This window comes from Coregonus lavaretus (assembly GCF_964263955.1).
Source record: "Coregonus lavaretus genome assembly, chromosome: 34".
Lineage (NCBI taxonomy): Eukaryota > Metazoa > Chordata > Actinopteri > Salmoniformes > Salmonidae > Coregonus > Coregonus lavaretus.
The window spans coordinates 29,068,824-29,093,327 of NC_140021.1; the positions used below are offsets into that span (position 1 = coordinate 29,068,824).

At 41.2% G+C, this 24,504-nt stretch overlaps 1 protein-coding gene across 1 annotated transcript; it reads right to left on the reverse strand.

Moving 5' to 3' along the window:
- Window positions 1–11,456: 11,456 nt before the first annotated feature.
- Window positions 11,457–23,403, reverse strand: LOC311109087 (5-hydroxytryptamine receptor 5A-like; the record flags this gene model as incomplete). The annotated part of the gene is made up of 2 exons (XM_084151892.1): window positions 11,457–11,789; window positions 22,672–23,403. The coding sequence occupies 2 exons, from the start codon at window positions 23,401–23,403 to the stop codon at window positions 11,457–11,459; spliced, it is 1,065 nt and encodes a 354-aa protein (XP_084008018.1).
- Between the last annotated feature and the right edge of the window lie 1,101 nt (window positions 23,404–24,504).

The following is a 24,504-nucleotide window of genomic DNA, read 5'->3' on the forward strand; positions in this document are numbered from 1 at the left end:
AATGCTCCTCAGGTTGTCCTTCCTCCCATCTACAGACCAAGATCCTGACCCAGCACCTGCCCCAGTTTCCCAGTTCCTAGTTCCCGCAAGCTAATCACAGTGTCTTTAATGAATGCTATTTGGTAGTGTGTTATGTTGAGATATGCTTCCCAGGCTAAATGGTTGATGCTAAGGAATTGTTGAGTGAGTCCTAGCAAATGGTGTCCCTTGAGAGGGCAAGCACAAGATGTATGTTAGAAGTGCAGTATTATCATAAGGAGACGTATACTTGGAATACGGAGAGGAGTGGTGTGAAAAAGAGATGCAGAGGAGGTTGAAGAGAGAGCGGGAGGAAAAGGTTGAGCTTGAACCAGTTAAAAATTGCAGAAAAAAGGGAGATGGTTTGTTGAAGAAGAAGGGTATAAAGTGTAAGCAGAGTTGAAGACAGGAGGAGAAATGGAAGTGAATGAGGGCAAAGTATCGATGGTGGTAGGTGTAGTGAAGTTCTCGGAGCCCGAGGCTTGCACCGAGGGTCAGGATAAAGATGAGTCTGCGATGGTAGGAGTGAAATTTGGGGGAAAAGTGGACCCTTGCCTTTTGGCTGATCCATTTGTGGTTTCAGGGTGGGTGAAAACAGAGTTGGGTGCTGTGGAATCGGTGAATGTAACCAGATGCAGTCTTCTGATAGTTGCTTGTGTTTCTGCTGGTCAGAGGGAGCAGGTGCTCCACGTTGAATGGGGACAAGAGATGTGAATTGTTTTGCTCTCAAGAAAAGGGCGCCATTGAAAGGAGTGATTACTGGGGTAGCTTTAAATGTGAAAGTTGACCATCTAAAGGGTTCCCGATGTTTGTGATGCTCGTCGTTTGGTCAATACAGACAGGGAGGCGTGAGTGGTGAAACAGAAGAGTCGTTGTCTGTTCTTTTAAGTTTTGATGTTGATTCTGCCAGACAAGTGATGTTAGGATATATAAGTTATCCCGTACAAGCTTTTGTGCCGGATACATTACGTTGTTACAGGTGTCAAGCTTATGGGGATTGGTTGCCTTTTTTCTTGCCAATTTTTTATTTAATAACTTATTGATTCCGTAAGACTTAATATTTATTGAATTGATTGAATACCGTGCTTTAAACTTTTAAACTTGAATGCAATTTGAATTTTGAATTATGCATAACCAAATAAAATGACATTTGTAAGAGCTTGTGACAATCAAGAGCTGCACTGTTAAAAGTCATGAACAGTCAAAGTCATGTTTTTCAGGAAATTGGATGATATTTGGATAAAACCAGATCAAAGTATGATGACCAAAGTATGAAAAATGACATGGGGGGTCCCCTCCCCCATGTCAAACACTTGGATTCAGGAGGTGGGATTATTAAGGGGATAGGGTGACATCACCCTAACTCTAATTTTAATACACCAATGGTAACATGGTATTCTCTTACCTAATTTAAGTAAGTACCACCTTGTAACCAAAATCGGAGAGGTGTGTTTGCAGAGGGGTGTGGTTTATATAGCTAGACTGTAGGGTGTCAGTAAATATAATTAAAAGTTTACACTATTCATTTATGGCAAAGATACTTATATGTTCCCCCTTTCATTTGTGTCTGGTGTTAGATAGACCTAGCTAGCCTGTAACTTCAGCCAGCATGGAACAAAAGGGGGGGAAGGGTCGTTCAAAACTGATGCAGTTGACATAGTGCTGCTGTGAACCGCATCACATCAGCTGTTCCAAAGAGGAGATGTATAAAAAAAGGACATCATTTATGCAATTTTGATGTTGTTTGAGTTGCTGTGTGTATCACCAAATTAGCTTGAGAAAATTTTACTGCAATACTGCTCAGTGCATCCAAGTTTCTAGACATACAGTGGGGGAAAAAAGTATTTAGTCAGCCACCAATTGTGCAAGTTCTCCCACTTAAAAAGATGAGAGAGGCCTGTAATTTTCATCATAGGTACACGTCAACTATGACAGACAAAATGAGATTTTTTTTCTCCAGAAAATCACATTGTAGGATTTTTTATGAATTTATTTGCAAATTATGGTGGAAAATAAGTATTTGGTCAATAACAAAAGTTTCTCAATACTTTGTTATATACCCTTTGTTGGCAATGACACAGGTCAAACGTTTTCTGTAAGTCTTCACAAGGTTTTCACACACTGTTGCTGGTATTTTGGCCCATTCCTCCATGCAGATCTCCTCTAGAGAAGTGATATTTTGGGGGTGTCGCTGGGCAACACAGACTTTCAACTCCCTCCTGATTTTCTATGGGGTTGAGATCTGGAGACTGGCTAGGCCACTCCAGGACCTTGAAATGCTTCTTACGAAGCCACTCCTTCGTTGCCCGGGCGGTGTGTTTGGGATCATTGTCATGCTGAAAGACCCAGCCACGTTTCATCTTCAATGCCCTTGCTGATGGAAGGAGGTTTTCACTCAAAATCTCACGATACATGGCCCCATTCATTCTTTCCTTTACACGGATCAGTCGTCCTGGTCCCTTTGCAGAAAAACAGCCCCAAAGCATGATGTTTCCATCCCCATGCTTCACAGTAGGTATGGTGTTCTTTGGATGCAACTCAGCATTCTTTGTCCTCCAAACACGACGAGTTGAGTTTTTACCAAAAAGTTCTATTTTGGTTTCATCTGACCATATGACATTCTCCCAATACTCGTCTGGATCATCCAAATGCACTCTAGCAAACTTCAGATGGGCCTGGACATGTACTGGCTTAAGCAGGGGGACACATCTGCACTGCAGGATTTGAGTCCCTGGCGGCGTAGTGTGTTACTGATGGTAGGCTTTGTTACTTTGGTCCCAGCTCTCTGCAGGTCATTCACTAGATCCCCCCTTCTGGGATTTTTGCTCACCGTTCTTGAGATCATTTTGACCCCACGGGGTGAGATCTTGCGTGGAGCCCCAGATCGAGGGAGATTATCAGTGGTCTTGTATGTCTTCCATTTCCTAGTAATTGCTCCCACAGTTGATTTCTTCAAACCAAGCTACTTACCTATTGCAGATTCAGTCTTCCCAGCCTGGTGCAGGTCTACAATTTTGTTTCTGGTGTCCTTTGACAGCTCTTTGGTCTTGGCCATAGTGGAGTTTGGAGTGTGACTGTTTGAGGTTGTGGACAGGTGTCTTTTATACTGATAACAAGTTCAAACAGGTGCCATTAATACAGGTAACGAGTGGAGGACAGAGGAGCCTCTTAAAGAAGAAGTTACAGGTCTGTGAGAGCCAGAAATCTTGCTTGTTTGTAGGTGACCAAATACTTATTTTCCACCATAATTTGTAAATAAATTCATTAAAAATCCTACAATGTGATTTTCTGGATTTTTTTCCCTCAATTTGTCTGTCATAGTTGACGTGTACCTATGATGAAAATTACAGGCATCTCTCATCTTTTTAAGTGGGAGAACTTGCACAATTGGTGGCTGACTAAATACTTTTTTCCCCCACTGTAGGTGTTTCAAAGAGCTGTCAGTCAAACTCATCAATATAAGCTCCCCGCCCACCTAGCCTGTCTTTTCAAACTTCCTGTTAGTTAGCCCCCCCCCCCCCAACATATTATGGGTCATATTTTAGTCACTGAAAAGTACATTTTACCTGGGAATCAGAATGACTGTTCGGGATCTTTAAGAGGTTACTGTGCATTTTCCAGCAACTTTAAGGCAGTTGGTCATTGGGAAGTTCTTGTTTACGTTTCAGTAACTTACTGTCAGTTTGCTGCAAGTAGTTATTGTAAAATTCACAGTAACTTACTGTGGCTGATCTCTGTCACGCTCACTGACCTGATGGTGTGGCAGGAAGTCCACCATCAGTCCCAAGTGTGCTCACCACAAAGAATGCTTAATAGTTGAAGGTAGTGAGGTATTGGCAGCTTGTTCCAAGTATGTTACTGTGCATTTTACAATAACTTACTGACGGTTAGGTTGCCAGTTAAGCTGCCAGTATGTTGCTGGCAGTTAGTTGCCAGGGATTTACTAGCAGTTACTGGCTATTAGTGATGTTACGTTTGATACCGGAGCTCCGAAGCATGCATCAAAATTGCTAAGCAGCTAACTTCAAAGCAGTGTGCCGAAGCATGTATCACTTTATTAGAAGTACGTGGTCAATGACGTTAAAGCTTCGTTTGGTCACATGCATTTTCAAACCGTGTGTTGCAAAATGCGAGATCCCACTGATTTCTCTGTGGTTCCGGTACTTTCCAAGCTGCTTTCAAACACTGACCTCTACTGGACACCGTACCTACAAATGTAGGATTTTGTAAGAACATTTTAACTTAACCAGTAGTTTAGCTAGTTTAGGTAGATTAGGGAACTATAGAATATTCAGGGATGTGAGGGTATGAGATCAAATCCTGTTGAAGACACACTATTTAGATGTAAAATAAAAGTGAAACCACACTTTATGCGCTGTTGTTAAAATATTTTTTTACATTTAGTATAGCATCCTGAATAATGCCATAGATTCCATTTTTTTAAAAAGTCAACTTGAAGGCAAAAAAGGGAAGCATGATGTAAGATGCAAACCTGGTATTCCAACTGATTGTAGGCTTCTACAGCCGACGACTTACCACTGCACCAGAGTTTTGACGAAAAGAGTGGAGAAAAAAAAAGTATATCTGATAATCACATGCTGACCAGCAAATGTCACTAATGTGCATTGTGAACAGATAATGAAGCTCTGAGTAATAAACCATTTTTCAGTACAATTTCGTTAAAGCCTCAAGTTCCCATCCCTACTGGCTATTAAGTTACTGTGAATTTTACTTTAACTTACTGACAGCTGGTTCCCAATTCAGTAACACAACACTCAGGCAACAAACTCCCATGGAGTTAGTGAGAAATGCACAGTAAATTCTTAACAGTACTGCTCTTTACTGACACGCTATTGAAGACCTGACCATGTTAAAAGAGATACTCAACCTTTAATGACATAACCATCAACCAATTAAACTTGTACAATTCCACTGACAGTTGGCACAAATACACATATTAGACAATGCCCCCAAATATGCAAATGAGCCCCACCGGTACGTTGCCCCTATCTACATTTCAAAGTGCAATGATGATTGTACCTTATATTCAAAATATTGGGTAGAAAAATGTACCATTATACTAGATTATCTGCACATGTACCCTAAAAGGAACCGACCAGTACCTATGTGTACCTCTGAAGGTACCTTATGTGTACCTTTGACCTTTTTGTATCCCAGGGATCAATACTGACCCTACCCTACCCTAAATTGTTCTTGGTAATAAAGATGCACCTGGTGGCACTGCTGAAACATTAACGCACTTCTACCCAAAAGCTGGCAAGTTCAAATCCCCAAGGCATTTAGGCACACTTTACATCAAGTGTCCCTGAGCACTGCTATTTTTACTTTGGTTTTGTCAGATAATCAGACAATTATAGACTTGATTATGGGCAACTTTTAGAAAAGTTCAGAACTGTATTCTTGCCATTAAATCTGTGGCCAATCTCTGTCAAGCACAGAGATCTGATGGTGTGGCAGGAAATTCAGGTCATTAACAACCAAGAGGTTATGAGTTCAAATCCCAAGTGAGGTATAGTGTCAAGTAAACAGCATACTGTCATTTAACAGCAATAATGCCTTCATTCAGCTGTAAAAATTCAGTAACTTGTTGTTGCCTACCTTACTTTCACTGCAACCATTAGCCTCTAGTGTACAGTACAATTTCAGGAACTTTTTAACAGTGTAGTATTTCATGGCATAAAAGGAAAATATGGTGGAGAGGGAGAGATGTTTTTTCACAACCATCACAGCATTAAAGAACCCTTCCTGATATGCCCCAAAACATGGTTACACATATCACCATCACCTCTGACAAAGAACCCCTCAAGAACCTTTAAAAATAATAATGTTTTTGTTACTATAGAGCAGGGTTCTTCAAATCCGGTCCTGTTTTTTATTTCTACCTGGTAGTTAATTGCACTCACCTGGTGTCCCAGGTCTGAATTAGCCCCTGATTAGAAGGAGAGGATGAAAAACAGAGGTGTTTCGGCCCTCCAGGACCGGAATTGAAGAACCCTGCTATAGAGCCTTCAAACTCAACTCTGGACCTCTAAGTCAGTTCCACTACCTTTTTCATTGTTCCCCTCTAATCAGGGACTGATTTAGACCTGGGACACCATGTGTGTGCAATTAATTATCAGGTAGAACAGAAAACCAGCAGGCTCCGGACCTCTTAGGGTAAGAGTTGCATACCCCTGCTATAGAGTGTATGCTGGTCCAGCATGGTCTAGTGTCTGCTGGTTTTTGTTTTTTCCTTTCAATTAAGACCTAGACAACCAGGTGAGGAGAGTTACTTACTAATCAGTCAAGTCCAAGGGAGGAGAGAAAACCTGCAGACACTTGGCTCTCTGTGGAATGAGTTTTACACGTGGTCTAGCTGGTCAAGCTGGTCTGCAAAACCACGGCCATCATTATCATATTTCCCAGCACGCTCTATTGCAGTTAGATATTTTGAATGGTTTGTTTCAATATCTGTGATTTTTCATGTACATTCATCGATTAATCAATTAATTTATCTTATGCTACACAAAGATAAATAAAACATTTTTTTCTAAACTAATCCAATCTTTTAGTTGGATTTATTACACCTGTTACTGAAATGGTTGTTCCAGTTTAGATGGTTTAGGTAGTCTCATTTATTCATCTTTCTAATCCTGGCAGTCATTCTGAATGCAGATTGTGGGTGAATAAAAGTTATAATTGTTAGAAATCACGACTCAGGATGAACTCCAAAAGGAATTAGACATCAGTTTGCAAGCCAGCAAAATGTGACTTGATGCTGGTTTTGCGGGTGACCAGCATATGCTGGTACGCTGGTCACCAGTATCCAAAACACAATGAAGGCTGTAACTCTGTGTTGTTGTTGTTTTTATCGCACTGCCTTGCTTTATCTTGGCCAGGTCGCAGTTGTAAATGAGAACTTGTTCTCAACTGGCTTACCTGGTTAAATAAAGGTTAAATAAAAAAATTATTAAAAAAACAGCGAAGGCCTGTCACCAGCGAAAACACAATTAAGGCCTGTCACCAATGAAAACACAATGAAGGCTGGTCACCAGTGAAAACACAATGAAGGCTGGTTACCACCAGACTATGCTGGTCTATGCTGTTTTTTTCAGCAGGGAGGGCAGAACATTATTTGAAATTGAAGCTTTCTGTTTATTTTCTTGCCTCAGAGTAGCAACATGTCCAAATAAACCACACGGTTACGTTTCGGCTTGCCACTTCCTCAGTGTGCAAGCTGAAAAGTAACTGTGTGGTTTATTATCATTTATATATATTATCAATTGCAAATCATATTCAAGTGCTGACCTTTTATATAATTTCTGGTTCGATCCAAGCATATTTGAGATTCTTCAAATAGCTTTGCACACTCTTAGAATTCTCTCAATCAGCTTCACCTGGAATGCTTTTTCAACAGTCTTGAAGGAGTTCCCACATATGCTGAGCACTTGTTGGCTGCTTTTCCTTCACTCTGCGGTCCGACTCCTCCCAAACCATCTCAATTGGGTTGAGGTCGGGGGATTGTGGAGGCCTGATGCAGCACTCCATCACACTCCTTCTTGGTAAAATAGCCGTTACACAGCCTTGAGGTGTGTTGGGTCATTGTCCTGTTGAAAAACAAATGATAGTCCCACTAAGCCCAAACCAGATGGGATGGCGTATCGCTGCAGAATGCTGTGGTAGCCATGCTGGTTAAGTGTGCCTTGAATTCTAAATAAATCACAGACAGTGTCACCAGCAAAGCACCCCCACACCATAACATCTCCTCCTCCATGCTTTATGGTGGGAAATACACATGAGGAGATCATCCATTCACCCACACAGTGTCTCACAAAGACACGGCGGTTGGAACCAAAAATCTCAAATTTGGACTCAAGACCAAAGTTCAAATTTCCACCAGTCTTATATCCATTGCATACAGCAGAGGTAACTCTGGGTCTTCCATTCCTGTGGCGGTCCTCATGAGAGCCAGTTTCATCATAGAGCTTGATGGTTTTTGCGACAGCACTTGAAGAAACTTTCAAAGTTTTTGACATTTTCCGTATTGACTGACCTTCATGTCTTAAAGTAATGATGGACTGTTGTTTCTCTTTGCTTATTTGAGCTGTTCTTGCCATAATATGGACTTGGTCTTTTACCAAATAGGGCTATCTTCCGTATATCCCCCCTTACCTTGTCACAACACAACTGATTGAAAGAAGAGAGTAAAGATTATGAACACACCCTAATTTTCATGCATTTATTTCATTTTGATACAGTATTATCTTATTTGGATACAGCAATCTAAAACTGTACTTTCTCAAAATGGTGTAGTCAGTTGCAAGATGATCACAGTTATGTTTGATGGTTGTTAAATCGATGGTTGTTAAATCCACGGATTGTAATGTATTCCCTAGATTGTTATCTACTTTTAAAATGTATCCACCGTTTGTTGGTTATTTATCAGCGAAAACACAGTGAAAAATGGAGAACGGCACCGGAGGGGATGGCTGCAGTTTTACGGGCTCCTAACCAATTGTGCTTATATTTTTTGTAGCTGTCTATTTACCACCACAAACCGATGCAGGCACAAAGACCGCACTCAACAAGCTGTATAATGCCAGAAGCAAACAAGAGAATGCTCACCCAGAAGCGGTGCTACTAGTGGCTGGGGACTATAATGCAGGAACATATAAATCCATTTTACCAAATTTTTACCAGCATGTGCAACCAGAAGAAAAAAACTCTAGACAACATTTACTCCAATGCGTACAGACGCCCTCCATTTGACAAATCTGACCATTATTGTATCCTCCTGATTCCTGCATACAAGCAAAACTCAAGCAGGAAGTACCAGTGACTCGCTCAATACGGAAGTGGTCAGATGACGTGGATGCTAAGCTACAGGACTGTTTTGCTGGCACAGACTGGAATATGTTCCGGGATTCATCCGATGGCATTGAGGAGTATACCACATCAGTCGCTGGCTTCATAAATAAGTGCATTGACAACGTCGTCCCCACAGTGACCGTACGTACAGTACATATCCCAAACAGAAGCATGGATTACAGGCAACATCCGCACTGAGATAAAGCCTAGAGCTGCCGCTTTCAAGGAGCGGGACACTAATACGGACGCTTATAAGAAATCCCGCTATACCGTCCGACGAACCATCAAACAGGCAAAACGTCAATACAGGACTGATTGAATCCTACCACACCGACTCTGATGCTTGTTGAATGTGGCAGGGCTTGCAAACTATTATGGATTACAAAGGGAAACCCAGCCGCGAGCTGCCTACCGTCACGAGCCTACCAGACGAGCTAAATGCCTTCTATGCTCGCTTCAAGGCAAGCAACACTTAACCATGCATGAGAGCACCAGCTGTTCCTGACGACTGTGTGATCACGCTCTCCGTAGCCGATGTGAGTAAGACCTTTAAACAGGTTAAAATACAATACAAATATATTTTCTAGCACAATACACCCTCCCAGTCTACATGACAAACAGCATATGTGTGGAATGGGTCAAAAGGTGAGACTTGATATATGAGAAAGGAGTATCCCCCAGCCAGATAGCATTTGCTATGAAGACTGTTCTTACTGCATGGAAACCAGAGTTTGGCACCCAAAACAAGCTTCCTCTCATCATTATCCATACCCGAGCAATCTCTCCCTGGTACCTCATTATACACGAACACCAATTCATTCTATGGAATGCATTCTGTAGGTTTTATCACCAAACCATTCATAATTAAATTGACAGCTCCAGATACCCCTATCTTGAGTAAAACCCATGTTCTTGACCACACGCCGAGACTAGCAGCATTAGTAGAAAAGTATAGAATTGTTAACTATTAATATTAAACAAAGCAGGTAAACATGTTACATGTTAATATTTCTCTCACACCCACCACAATTTGCATACTGCCCCAATAGATCCACAGATTACGCAATTTCTATTGCACTCCACACTGCCTTTTCCCACCTGGACAAAAGGAACACCTACGTGAGAATACTGTTTGTTGACTAGGACCCTGGACCTAAACACCTCCCTCTGAAACTGCATCCTGGACTTCCTGACGGGCCACCCCCACGTAGGAAACAACACATCTGCCACGCTGATCCTCAACACGGGGGCCCCTCAGGGTGCATGCTTAGTCCCTCCTGTACTCCCTGTTCACCCATGACTGTGTAACCACGAACAACTCCAACACCATCATTAAGTTTGCAGACGACACAACGGTGGTAGACCTGACCACTGACAACGATGAGACAGCCTATAGGGAGGAGGTCAGAGACCTGGCAATGTGGTGCCAGGACATTAACCTCTCCCTCAATATGAGCAAGACAAAGGAGCTGATCGTGGACTACAGGAAAAGTACCGGTACCCCCCCCGTATAGCCTCGTTATTGTTTTCTTATTGTGGTACTTTTTATTAGACGTATATTTTATTTTTTAGCTAATATTTTCTTACTTACTTAAAAACAACTCTCTTGTAAGTAAGCATTTTACGGTAAGGTCTACACCTGTTGTATTCGGCGCATGTGACAAATAAAATTAGATTTGATAGTCCATGGTTTGTAATTGAGTCCTTTGGTTTATGAGATCCAGGCATTTATTTTGTTTTTTAGTCTATGGTGTATCTGAGGACAGTTAACCACCACCCCCTCAACACTGTTCCTGTGACATCAATTTGATAATGTGATGACAGTGTGTTCTTTCTAGAGACCTAAAATGTTTTTATCTGACATCTCCCATAAGGCCTGGAGCAAATCGGCTTTGATGCATCTGTATAAATGTGTCCCTGGAGAGAAGTGCCATTGTTATGGCTCACCTGTGTCCTCTCACTGCAATGCAGTGCTGGATTGACTGGCACTCTTTAACTCCATCTGTGATTCAAGCTTCAAACATACCCAATGCAAAAACATCATAAAAGTTCTGAAAGTCTTTGAACACGCTGCTTTGCAAGAGCTTAGTTGACGGCAGAGTTGGGATAGGTGCCGCTAAAAGAGCCTGTGCTGGTTTGTCAGATGTGCTCTCGAGCTCTGTCAGAGCTAGCATCCTGGTGTAGTGGCTGTTCGTGTGGTTCAGCTTGAGCCTCAGCCCCATTCTCCGCCTCTGCCTTATCCCCAGCCTTAGTCATGGCCACAGGAGGCTGCTGAGGGGAGGATGGCTCATAATAATGTCTGGAACAGCACGGATGGAAGGGCTGTATTTGATACCTTTCCACTTATTCCGCTCCAGCCATTACCACAAGCTCGTCCTCCCCAATTAAGGTGGCACCAACCTCCTGTGGTCTTAGCCTTAGTCTCCGACCCAGCCTCAGCCCGTCTCAGTGTCAAATGAACAGAAAATGATGGCCAATGTTCTGTGGTCAGAGACGATAGGACGGCCACTCGCTGATTTGAACCGTTATTTGGCACGGTCAGTTTTGTCCTCCAGCCCTCATCCCCAGCCTCAGTGTTGGCAGGAGAACAGGTTCCTCAGGGCGTTGTTGTAGTTCTTGTTGAAGGCTGTGTAGATTAACGGGTTGAAGAAGGAGTTGGAGTAGCCCAGCCACAGGAAGATGCTCTTCCAAATGGGCGGAATGTCGCAGTGGCACAGTGGGATGATGAGCTCTGTGAGGAAGAAGGGGATCCAGCACAGGACGAAGACACCGATCAGTATCCCCACCATCAGCGCCGCCTTCTTCTCCTTCTGCTCACGCCACGTGTCGCCGTCCATCTGGAAGGTCACCGTGGCGTGGCGCACCGTAAACACCATCTGGGGCTGCCGCGATGCCTCCTTCACCTGTCAATCAAACAATCAGTTAGTCAATCCAATCAGTCAACCAATTGATACTGACATTACTAGAAGAAGTTAAAGAACAGACCAATCAATTGGTTTTTAATTGCAGGCTTTCAGTTTTACTTTTGTTCATTTTACCATAACTTATTTTGTTCTCAGTCAATCAGTCACTTAGTCAATCAAACAATCAACCAATTGATACTCATCAGTAAAAGAACCAGCCAATCAGTTAGTTAATTGAGCAACCAGTCAGCTTGCTGAACCCTATGGGCAAGTCAATAAACATATCAATCAAAAACAAGCAAAATAGTGTCTGATGAATCAATCAGACACGTTACAAGTCATAAACTACAAGCCCAGTCAGAACTCAAGCAGGTTTAAAAAAACAAATAAAGCAACACCTAACGGCACAACACCTCTCCTTCATGTGACCTACTTGTTGTGTGTATGTACTGACATGTCTGTGTAACTGATATACGCACACACACACTACATGTTCATGTTTTTAAACATATGTAAATTGTAAAGTATTTTGTCTGTAATGTCTTTTTCGTTATATGTCGGACCCCAGTAAGACTAGCTGTCACCATTGGTGTCAGCTAATGGGGATCCTAATAAATCAAATCAAATCAAAAGCCATCAGCCTCACACAGAAAGTGCTGTTAAACAGAATAAATGGAATGAAAACACCATGCAAATACAGAGATGTATAAAGAGCTTAGTCAGAACTAGTTAGCGTAGGTGTGAAAAAGTAGAAAATGGCAGAGTAAATTCTTGGAGAAATCAATAAGTGTCAGGAGGCTTGGGAGACGAATGGCGAGAGTCATTCCATTTACAGCAGAGGATAGGGGTTAAAAGCATAATGCCTAGGGGGATGTTGCTGATGCCAAATTGAGGGGTAGAGTATATTGAACCCTGAGGTACTGTGGAAAAAGGGTTTGCAGTTTAAAGGGACAATCTAAGATTGTTACATCAATTTGTGTGCTTTAATGACATATATCCATTGATTCTTGAAGAACATAACTCATAAATGCCTCACAAACCTAGTTCAACTGTCTTACCACATCACAACCCAATATTCATTATGTACTTTTTATCTCATGCATGGCCAGTCCTTGCATCCATAGATCTGTATGGATTTGAAATTGGTTACATTTCTCTAGCCCCATCCCTCAGCTGTTTACCAAAACAAGTGTCCACTTTGTTGTTGTTCGAATCCCAGATTGCCTATTTGACAGTGTTTATGGATGTAATACTTTAAGCACAGATATCTGGGACTGTGATATATGAAAGCCTGACTCCTGTCAATAGATTAAGGTTTTCTTTTGTGCCGAAATGTCAAATGTAATTTTCAGACAAAAAGGTAGCTAACTATCAGTCCCTAAGTGACTTAACTACATTTTTGTGGAATTTAAAGACATGCTCCGGTAATTTGGCGACTAAGAAAATATTTTTGAAACCTCCCACATTGGGCTGGATGTGTCAATGTGTAGTTCATACATGCATAATCTATGAGCAGAATTACCTCAATTAGCCACGGAATCACTCGTTTTGAAAGCGACTGTTTTCTTGAAGCTGTGCCATGACATTTTCCCTACATTTCCCCCCACGTGGGCCAGCCTCCTAGCAATTCGAGTTCTAGCCAATGAGCTTTAGCCCTTTGAATTTGAGTGACAGCTAGCATGAGACCTGCCCAGTGTTATCCAATGAGGTTGCAGTGCGGGCCCAATAATTCAGTGGACACAGAAGAGAGAGAAAGAGAGAGCAATGACTTGGTGCACATATCTGCACATACAGTGCCTTCGGAAAGTATTAATGGAATCCTTGACTTTTTCAAAAAAAATTTACTTTACAGCCTTATTCTAAAATGGATTAAATAAATACAAATCCTCAGCAATCTACACACACAATACCCCATAATGACAAAGCGAAAACAGGTTTTTAGATTTTTTTGCAAATGTGTAAAAATAAAATAAAAAAAATACCATATTTACATAAGTATTCAGACCCTTTGCTATAAGACTCGAAATTGAGCTCAGGTGCATCCTGTTTCCATTGATCATCCTTGAGATGTTTGTACAACTTGATTGGAGTCCACCTGCGGTAAATTCAATTGATTGGACATGATTTGGAAAGGCACACACCTGTCTATATAAGGTCCCACAGTTGACAGTGCATGTCAGAGCAAAAACCAAACTTTGAGGTTGAAGGAATTGTCTGTAGAGCTCCGAAGCAGGATTGTGTCGAGGCACAGATCTGGGGAAGGGTACCAAAAAAATTCTGCAGCATTGAAGGTCCCCAAGAACACAGTTGCCGCCATCATTCTTAAATGGAAGAAGTTTGGAACCACCAAGACTCTTCCTAGAGCTGGCCACCCTGCCAAACTGAGCAATCGGGGGAGAAGAGCCTTTGTCAGGGAGGTGACCTAGAACATTGACATTTTAGTCATTTAGCAGACGCTCTTATCCAGAGCGATTTACAGTTAGTGAGTGCATACATTTTTCATACTAATGGTCTATCTGACAGAGCTCTAGAATTCCTCTGTGGAGATGGGAGAACCTTCCAGAAGAACAACCATCTTTGCAGCACTCCACCAATCAGGCCTTTATAGTAGAGTGGCCAGACAGAAGCCACTCCTCAATAAAAGGCACATGACAGCCTGCTTGGAGTTTTTCAAAAGGCACCCAAAGACTCTCAGACCATGAGAAACAAGATTCTCTAGTGTGATGAAACCAAGATTGAATTATTTGGCCTGAATGCCAAGCGTCACATCTGGAGGAAACCTGGCACCATCCCTACGGTGAATGATGGTGGTGGCGGTATGATGCTGTGGGGTTTTTCAGCGGCAGGGACTAGGAGACTAGTCAGGATCAAGGGAAAGATGAACGGAGCAAAGTACAGAGAGATCCTTGATGAAAACCTGCTCCAGGGCACTCAGGACCTCAGACTGGGGTGAAGGTTCACCTTCCAACAGGACAACGACCCTAAGCACATGGTTAAGACAATGCAGGAGTGGCTTCGGGACAAGTCTCTGAATGTCCTTGAGTGGCCCAGCCAGAGCCCGGACTTGAACCCGATCGAACATCTCTGGAGAGACCTGAAAATAGCTGTGCAGCGATGCTCCCCATCTAACCTGACAGAGCTTGAGAGGATCTGCAGAGAAGAATGGGGGAAACTCCCCAAACACAGGTGTGCCAAGCTTGTAGCGTCATACCAAAAAAGACTCAAGGCTGTAATTGCTGCCAAAGGTGCTTCAACAAAGTACTGAGTAAAGGGTCAGAATACTTATGTAAATGTGATATTTCAGTTTAGTATTTTTTAAATAATTTTTGCTTTGTCATTATGGGGTATTGTGTGTAGATTGATGAGGAGAAAAAAAAAACAATTCAATCAAATTTAGAATAAGGCTGTAACGTAACAAATGTGGAAAAGTCAAGGGGTCTGAATACTTTCCGATTGCGCTGTATGTGACAGTATGCAATTTTCGGGGACCACTTTTAGCCCGTGAGTGCTACTTTCAGAACTACTGGCTATAAAGCATCCAAAAGTTCCGGAGAATCTCTTTAAGACATGCAAACGAAAGTAATGCACAAGACATAAGCAATAACAATGGTGTTTGATGTTGTTTGATAGGCTCAACTGGATTAAACATAGCTGATTCCGTTTGTATACCAAGTAGCAGTTGTCTAAATATCAATATAATTTCCTATTAGAACACAGTGGTTCTACTCCACTGAGCCATACTAGGGGTTGGGGATTGCGTTTAGATATGGGTTGAAAGTAAGCCCCCCCTGAAGTCCACTCAGAGATACCCTACCGGAAATGGTCATGATAAAAACGTGTTGGAAATACAATAATTACACAGTAACAAATTTCATTGTCACACAAATGTCATTGTACCACGTAAAAAATTTGTTCAACCTGTCTTTGTATTCCCAAACCCCTGCAAAGCTAGCATTTGTTGTTCCTAAATAAATGTCAAATGTATTGGAAACAGGTTATGAAGTCAAGTCACATGCCATGGAACATGTTAGACTTTCAAACGGAATGTGTTAATCGTGTGTGATATTTCCAGTAGGGCTCCGATCGCGGTCTGCATGCTTCCTTGTGTTGGGATGTTTTCACGCCAAATATTCACGACTCCTATTGTCCATGCTGTTAACTGGGCTGACCTTGAGCCAAACACCCATGTATACAAACGGTCATACCACAGATAAAACAGCCTGACTTTTCTTCATAGAACATTAATTGACTAAACGAATTCAGCTGAAATACCACAGTCCTAGGGGGTGATATTTGACTGTCTAATTCATTTATGTGAAAACTAGAGGGGGTGTCTACTGAGGGTGTGTATGGTGATAAATATTCATGCTAGGTGCCAATTAGTTTCTATTGTTTGACTGTTATTCTAATATAATAATAATATGCGACTTGTTGTTGTGGTATAATAGAATAAAACATACGAAAGCTAAAGGACATTTTCCAATGACCTACCGGTCTATAAGAAGTCTACTTTCAACCGTCTCTAAATCAGTGAAATAGCCGCTTATAGTCTTAATACATTTTAGCTGTTTTGTACCAGCCAATTCTCTCCGCTTAGTATCTTAACAAACCTGACAACCTTAAAGGTGTATGCTGCGGTTTGCCTTTTTAATATAGCCAGAGAGAGTAGAGGCCAGGGTTTGGGTCATTTCCACAAATTGAATTCTAATTCAATTCCCTCTCCCTATAAATTCCATCAATTCTAAGTCAATTCAAAAATACAATTCCTAATTCAATATTCTGCCACAACAATTCACATAATTCAGTTCGCTCTCTAGACCAATTCCCTGAATTTACATTCCTTCACTTCTTTCAACTCAAGCCAAACTGAACCCTACTACCTCAACTCATGGCAGATTCCAAAGACCAACTTTACCTATTAACGAACTAAGAGGGAATATTCCTGGTAAACCTCTAAATGTCTCCTGAATTCTGAAAACTCTCAGGAATTTAGGGATTTAGCTTAAATTGTTAAATATATAAAATAATACAATAAGATGCTTTTCATATTAAAACATACAATCATAAAGATGTAAAACATTATCCAAAAAAACTCATCCAATTAGTGAATATCATTGATAAACTAAAGCTGTTTAATTTGAACAGGATGAAATAATGCTGAAAATGCAAACTACTCGATTCCACTCGGTAGTGACTACTGTATTATTCAGTATTGCGTTTTACTGTTGTTTTTTCCTCTAATTGGTTTGGCACATTGTGGGAAACAAAGCTCCATGGTCTAAAAACAATTACAAAAATCACTAATCTTTTTTTTTTATGAGATAGGGACACACCTAAAACACATTAGCTTCACATTTTTTATATGAAAAGAAAACCCTTTATGTAACATTTACACATCATGTTGTCAAGTGCTTAAATGCATAGTTCGAAACAAGATTCATGATAGAAATTAGAGGTTCTTGCAGAGCTGTGGGCATGTGGGCAACAATCCCTGCAACAAGCATATGTGTGTTTCCCCAGACCAGGGTTCAGTTCCTGTCTCCACATTTCATAATATGTGTAAGTCTAAATAAAGCAAAAATACTAAAGGTAGAGTGAAAGTCCTTCTCCATAAATGAGAGCTTTATTCATTCAGGAGTTACATTAACACTCAGTGGTGTAAAATAACCTGAGTGTTGGTGTTAATAACCAGAGTTTTATGTGATTGTGTAATTCTTACTCTGTATAGAGTTAAAGGTTGAGTAAGTAAAATATGTGTCCACAAATGTACTGACATTTCTATTAAATCTAAATAGTTTATGATTAGTGAATGCCACAATGTAGTTATTTTGTTAGGTACTTCTCCCTATTAGCTGACATTTTTCAAAGCCATTTTACCTGTCACACTTGCTGTTCGGTTCATACAGATTCACAATTAATGGGAATGTCGCGCAATGCAGACGTTGACTCCCAATGAGGCACATGTTGCTAGGCAACCCCTCCGTGGCTAAAACCTGTGTGAGAAACATGTTAACAAACGTTTGTGCTATGAAACTAAATAAATACTGCACTCTGACCCACAAAACTTATTAGCTAGATTCATGATAGTGTTGTTAGACAAAGCAAGAAAAGTGAACTTCAAAACGTGATGTAGTTTTATTGGAATTTGCAGCTGTTGTTGGTAAGTAATGAATCAGCTAGCTTCTGACATAACTTACTTCATCTTTAAACACACAGGCACTCAAAACCACGGCCATCATTATTATGCAGGTAGATGTTTTAAATTGTTTGTTTCAATATCTGTGTATTTGCATTGATTGATTGATCTGATGATTTTCTAACTAATACAATCCGTTTGTAGTTGGACTTATTGAACCCGTTACTGAGATGGTTGTTCCAGTTTAAATGGTTAAGGTAGTCTCATTTGTTCAATCCACCCAGTCATTCTTAATGCAGGTTGTGGGTGATTAAAAGTTTACACGCATAGTAGCCTTGCCGATATCCCGACCAAAAGCCCTAGACCTGACTGATGATCAATCAATGTGATTTTGCTTCACTGAATCTCAGTCTGTATATCTGGTTATTTTAACTCTGGCTTCGTTTGCTAATCTACCAATGATCAGACACATTTAGCACGCCATAATGTAGCATATATCAAGTGTATTGTTTTGCTATTGGCTCATAGGTAACTTGAAAAGCCTGTGGAAGTTGTTCAATATTGCTATTATTTTCTGTGCGTATCAAGATGAAGATGGTCCCAATTTATAACCCTATGCCTGCTCTCTACGAGGTGTAGAAGGGCTTACGCCCAGGTGGTGCAAGAGGTATAATTTTCTGGTCTGACGTATAGCGCATTTAACATCTGACGTAGAGTTACGACCCACTTACGACCAACTGGTGCAACCAGCCCCAGTTGTTGGATATCCTAACTCTGGCTGGATTCCAATAGGAATTACATATCACTTTGCAAACCAGCATAATGTGACTTGTCCAATGTGGCCTACAAACCAAGACTTTCAGACCTGTGTGTTATGGTAAAACTAGGCTGTTGAGGTACAGCCTTATGATATAATATGTGATGTATTGCCATAAAGGGATCGATTTTAAGGATAAAATATTCACCCTTTATGACAATACATCACTTAGTGAAGGCTACAGGACTGGTAGGAATTGAATGCAACAACCATGTCTCTGTCACCAGCAAACACAGTGGTAATTACGAAGTTCACTCTAAAGGCACACTAGGATATATGCAAATATTTGCATATATCCCAGGGTGCCTTTAGATTGGACAGACTTTAGAATTTCCACCCATGATTGTGTTTATTAGTGACAAAGACTAGGTCATTGCATTCACATATTTTCAGCTTTTATCTAGGGTTCCATAAAATGATGTGTTCATAAGTGTGTTCAAAAATCAGAAGGTCCATCTTTGATTATCTGTTATATTAGCAATAATAATTATTTGATTTGCATACCACAGTGTTTAATTTGTGGTTGCACTTTGGCTGAGGAGGCAATGAAGGCAATAGCAAACTGAAGCCAGACTCATTCGTGATAAAATAAGACAAAAATGAAGAAACCAAGAACCACAAAAATCCAATGGAAAGAGACAGAGAGAATTGTTGTGGCTGCATGTATGACAACCTAGGGGAACGAGCTCCGCCCCGTGGAAATGTGCAATTCAATATCATAAATAAATAGCTGTCGTTGCTGTGACTATCCCAAAAAATATTGTCATTGTGGTTTCTATTCTGATCTGCTGTATCAATGTCTTTGCTACAATGTTTCAGCGCCGTTTTCAGATCCATGGACAGCGCCCCTATACAATGTCTCGATCTGACATTCAATTTTCCTATGCATTGACCAGACGTGCGCTGTTTTCAGAACCATGGACAGCCTCCCTAGAAACCAAGGTTCTGGAACTATCAACCAGCACTTGGGTAGCTTTGCTTTACATGGCAGTCAATATGAATAGAACTATGACCAGAGAACGCCTAAAATGTCACGGCAACCAGTGTTAGTGAACGTAGCATCATGTTTTGGTGAAAAATTGATGGTTTGGGGAATAATCTTGATTTTAATGCTGGTAACCAGTTGTATAAAAGCGATAATACATTTGAGTCCATGTGTTATGACATTTTTATCATACCCTCTCATGTATTATTGCTTATTTGCTATTCAGCCAAATGGCAGATTTACAACATTTGGAATAACTCATCACCCACCTTTTGCATTCAGACTGATTATAGAAGATAGGGAACATGAAATTGATAGGACAACCTAAACCATATGAACTGGCTCCACCATCTCAATAACAGGTGCAATAAATCCAACCACTAACAGATCAGAGTATATATATATATATATGTTATTTATCTTTGTGCTGCATTATATAAATAACAATCAATGTGCATCCAAATGTGCAAACAAAGAATTACAAAAAATGACTTCCAAAACAGCATGCTGGGAAGTGTTAATCAGCCTCCTGACACCATTTCAAATGTATTTTTCCAAAGCTAAAACGCAAGCAATACAGAATAATGTAATAAACAATACTCAGTGGAAATGGAATTAAGCCCCGATATACACTGAGTGTACCAAACATTACGAACACCTGCTCTTTCCATGACATAGACTGACCAGGTTAATCCAGGTGAAAGCTATGATCCCTTATTGAGACAATTGAGACATGGATTGTGTTTGTGTGCCATTCAGGGGGTGAATGAGCAAGACACAAGATTTAAGTGCCTTTGAACGGGGTATGGTAGTAGGTGCCAGGTGCACCGGTTTGAGTTGTCAAGAAATGCAACTCTGCTGGGTTTTTCACGCTCAACAGTTTCCTGTGTGTATCAAGAATGGTCCACCACCCAAAGGACATTCAGCCAACTTGACACAACTGTGGGAAGCATTGGAGTCTACATGGGCCAGCATCCCTGTGGAACACCTTCGACACCTTGTAGAGTCCATGCCCCGACAAATTGAGGCTGTTCTGAGGACAAAAGGGGGTGCAACTCAGTATTAGGAAGGTGTATATAAACAAGGCATCCTTAAGGGATAGTCCACCCAAATGTCATAGTTCATAGACTGCTTAAGGGTAAGGAAACCAATCTGTAATTTGGGTGAACTATCTCTTTAATTGGACCAAAATAAACTAATTGGAAATATACTGCACGTCCTCATTAGAAAACATTTAAAATATAATGCATAAACAGTACTGTATATAGTTATATTTCTTTGATCAAACATTGTAATATGTGTTCACAATTACTATGTTGAAATGATTTAAAACAACGTTTGCATTCAATTTCAATGCTAAATACATAAACTCCAGTAACTGGAATTTGCACAATTATAATACAATTCAAGTTGTACTATTCTAAATTCCAATTCGAATCCAAGGATGATTCTTGTTCAATTCCAGATCAATTCCAATTCACTTCCAATTCAGACAGTCTAAATTCCAATAAAATTCCAATTCCATTCCAATGATGATTCTTGTTCAATTCCAGATCAATTCCAATTCAGACAGTCTAAATTCCAAATAAATTCCAATTAAGTTGTTTTTAAAGATTGCTGCAATTACAATTCAAGTACATTCTCCACTTCATGCTTGAATTCCAGAATGTAGAATTCAAATCAAATGTGGAATTGACCCCAACCCTGGTGGAGACAGCATGGAGGCAGCTCCATTTGAACAAGTTTGGGCATGTTGAGTGGGTCTGCATCCCAAATGGAAGTCTCTTCCCTATTTAGGTTACTAATTTTGACCAGAGGCTATAGGGCCCTGGTCAAAAGTAGTGCACTTTATAGGGATAGGGTGCCATTTGGGACGCAGCCTGGGTCTCTGGTCTATGCCCAGGGGCCTTGCTGATTAGAGAGAGCCGCTGTGGTGGAGAAGGTACAGTGGCCTCTAGTCTTGTTAAACATGCTGGGTATTTATAGGCCACTGTGCCTACAGTATTGCCATTAATACCAGCCGCCTCCTTCACTTGTCACTGTCTTCTTGTTTCTTCCATGGATTAAATGCCATGGGTGAAATGTCCCTCTGTGTGGGGAACACATTGTCTCCCACCCTCAGTGTGTGTGTGTATTTATGTGTGTGTGTGTGTGTGTGTGTGTGTGTGTATGAGATATATATATATATATATATATATAGAGAGAGAGAGAGAGAGTTTGTGAAAAAAAAACAAAGCTCCTTGAAAAAAGATATAATCCTTGACATTGAGGATTGTTCTTGCTTGTTCATGGGGATTTGTGTAGTTGTGTGCGCATGTGCACATGTGTGGGAGCCTATGTGCAAACATGCATGTGTATATGCCTTCATGTAACTTGGTCTGTTGAGTATGAGATACAGTACACACTGACAAGCGTTAGAGAACAATGCACTTCCCACAGCCCTGCAGCACCATCACAACACCATCAGAACACAGCTCAGAATGTATTGTGAAGATGACATGATTTTCCACTAATTGCCCAGCAACCGATATGAGAGCTATATCCTCATCAGTCGATAACAATGTGATATGCACCTCAGGAGCAAATATGGGAAAGCTATAATGATACTGATATCATTGAGGTATATTCAGATAATGATTCAGATCGTGATTGAATGTGCAACCATTATCTGAACATTGATCAGGGTTGATTAAGTCCGGCAAAATTGCCAGAGGAGCTTTACGAGTGTGTCAATGTAAAAATAAGGTAATGAAATGATCTGATTATTAACGCCATGCTAGCCTACTAGTAGTTCATCATGTGGATCCCACATGAAACAACCAACCATCCAGCAGGCAAAACTAGTTGAAAAAAACATCATTACAATCAGAAACTGGTTGGAATAACGCCAATCCAACCAGTTTTACCTGCCTGGCATGAGGTAAAACTAGGGCAACAAAAGTACCTCAATCACCTCAGCCATAGGTGTGATGGTGTTGGTCTTGCGCGAGCCGATGCGGAACTTGGCCGCCTTGTAGATCTTCCAGTAGACGAAGAGCACCACGCACAGCGGCAGGTAGAACGCTCCGAAGGTGGAGAAGATGGTGTAGGAGGGTTCCTGGCTCACCTGGCACTCCATGCCCTCCTCCGAGTAGGTCTCCCCCCAGCCAAACAGTGGCGACAGGGAGATGATGGAGGACAGCAGCCAGGTGAGTACGATCATCACATTGGAGATCCTCTTGCGAGTCTTGAGCGTGTACTCCAAATGTCTGGTGATGGACCAGTAGCGGTCCAGAGCGATGGCGGTCACGTTCCAGATGCTGGCCGTGCAGCAGAGCACGTCGAAGGAGATCCACACTTGGCAGAGCACGCGGCCCAGCTTCCACAGCCGCCCATTGAGCTCGTGTACCAGGCTCAGCGGCATGACCAGGGCAGCCACCATCACGTCCGAGATGGCCATGGAGGCCACCAGGTTGTGGGGCACGCGGTGGAAGGTCCGCACCCTCAGGATTGTGAGGAGAACCAGGAGGTTCCAAACAAAGGTGGCCACCACCAGCATGGCTAGCAGTGTGAGGGTTAGCACGCTGAACACCGAGAACGGACGGTAGAAGTTCCCTGCTCCATACCCCAGGTTATTGCTACTGGCCCCGGCGCCGCTTATGTTGGCGGTCACTAGGCTCACATTGGGCTCGGTCATGTTCAGCAGTGTTCAGCAGCAGTCACACAGCCCAGCTGGCTGAATGTGGTCAGACAGGTCTGTCACAGGGAAGGCTTCTGATATCCTGCAGTGTAGAGAGATAGAAGAAAAGCTTATTAGGGGCTCATCATTACAGATTGCGTGATAGAAATGTAAAGGTAATTCCCGATTGAGCCGACATATGAAGCGTACTGTATTCTGGTGTGTCATAAAAGACGCTGTTTGGTAATTTGCTCACAACACTAGAAAGCTGGTCGAGTCTCATTTCAACTGTCAAGTAATCTGCCTACAACTTTCATAGTTGATTGTGATGTCCAGTTAATAAGCCGCTGAGGTACTCCACTACATCTGTGATTCTGACTAAGAACATCAATATTCAGTTCCAACGCCCAACTGCCAACATTCATTCTCACAGAAAGTGCATCACATATGAAAATATCTACATGGAATACAGAATTTAGTGTTTGTAACTTTTGTAGCTTTAACAAGGCTTACACAAGAGTATGAGTTCCTCAACTGCTTATGCATAAATCCATGTAATATAGCCTACACCTTCACAATAAATCCATTATTTATTTTAGACAGGTCTAAAGAAGCATGATATGAAGAAAATGTAGTCTATTTCAGAAGAACAACATAGCATACTCTGAGTTGTCCTTATGTTAGGTCCTGATGTGGCTATGCCAAATGGCTGTGGGCTACACTAGTTCATTTAGCAGACAAGATTTGCTTAGAATTCCGTGGCATTATTTTATAGTATGAATAATACAATTGAAAAAAGCTGAATAAAATAGAAAGGATATTTTCTCCAAACGATTTGAGGGAGTGTGCACATACGGCTATTCTGTGTTGAGCGGTTAACAAATAATTAGGTATTCCTATTTGCTTAATTTAGAGTTATTAATGTAACTTTAGTTGTTCTACAAACGTTGGGCTATAGGGTTTGATTTTTAATACAATGTAAGGCTGCATGATGCAACTCTAATGATGATTTGGAAAAAGCCGCTTGAAAGGCATGAGCTCTGCTTTGTTTTTTTGCACAGGCTGTACACACTACATCAGTCACTCATTCACAATTTGACAAACACTTGATAATGCCTA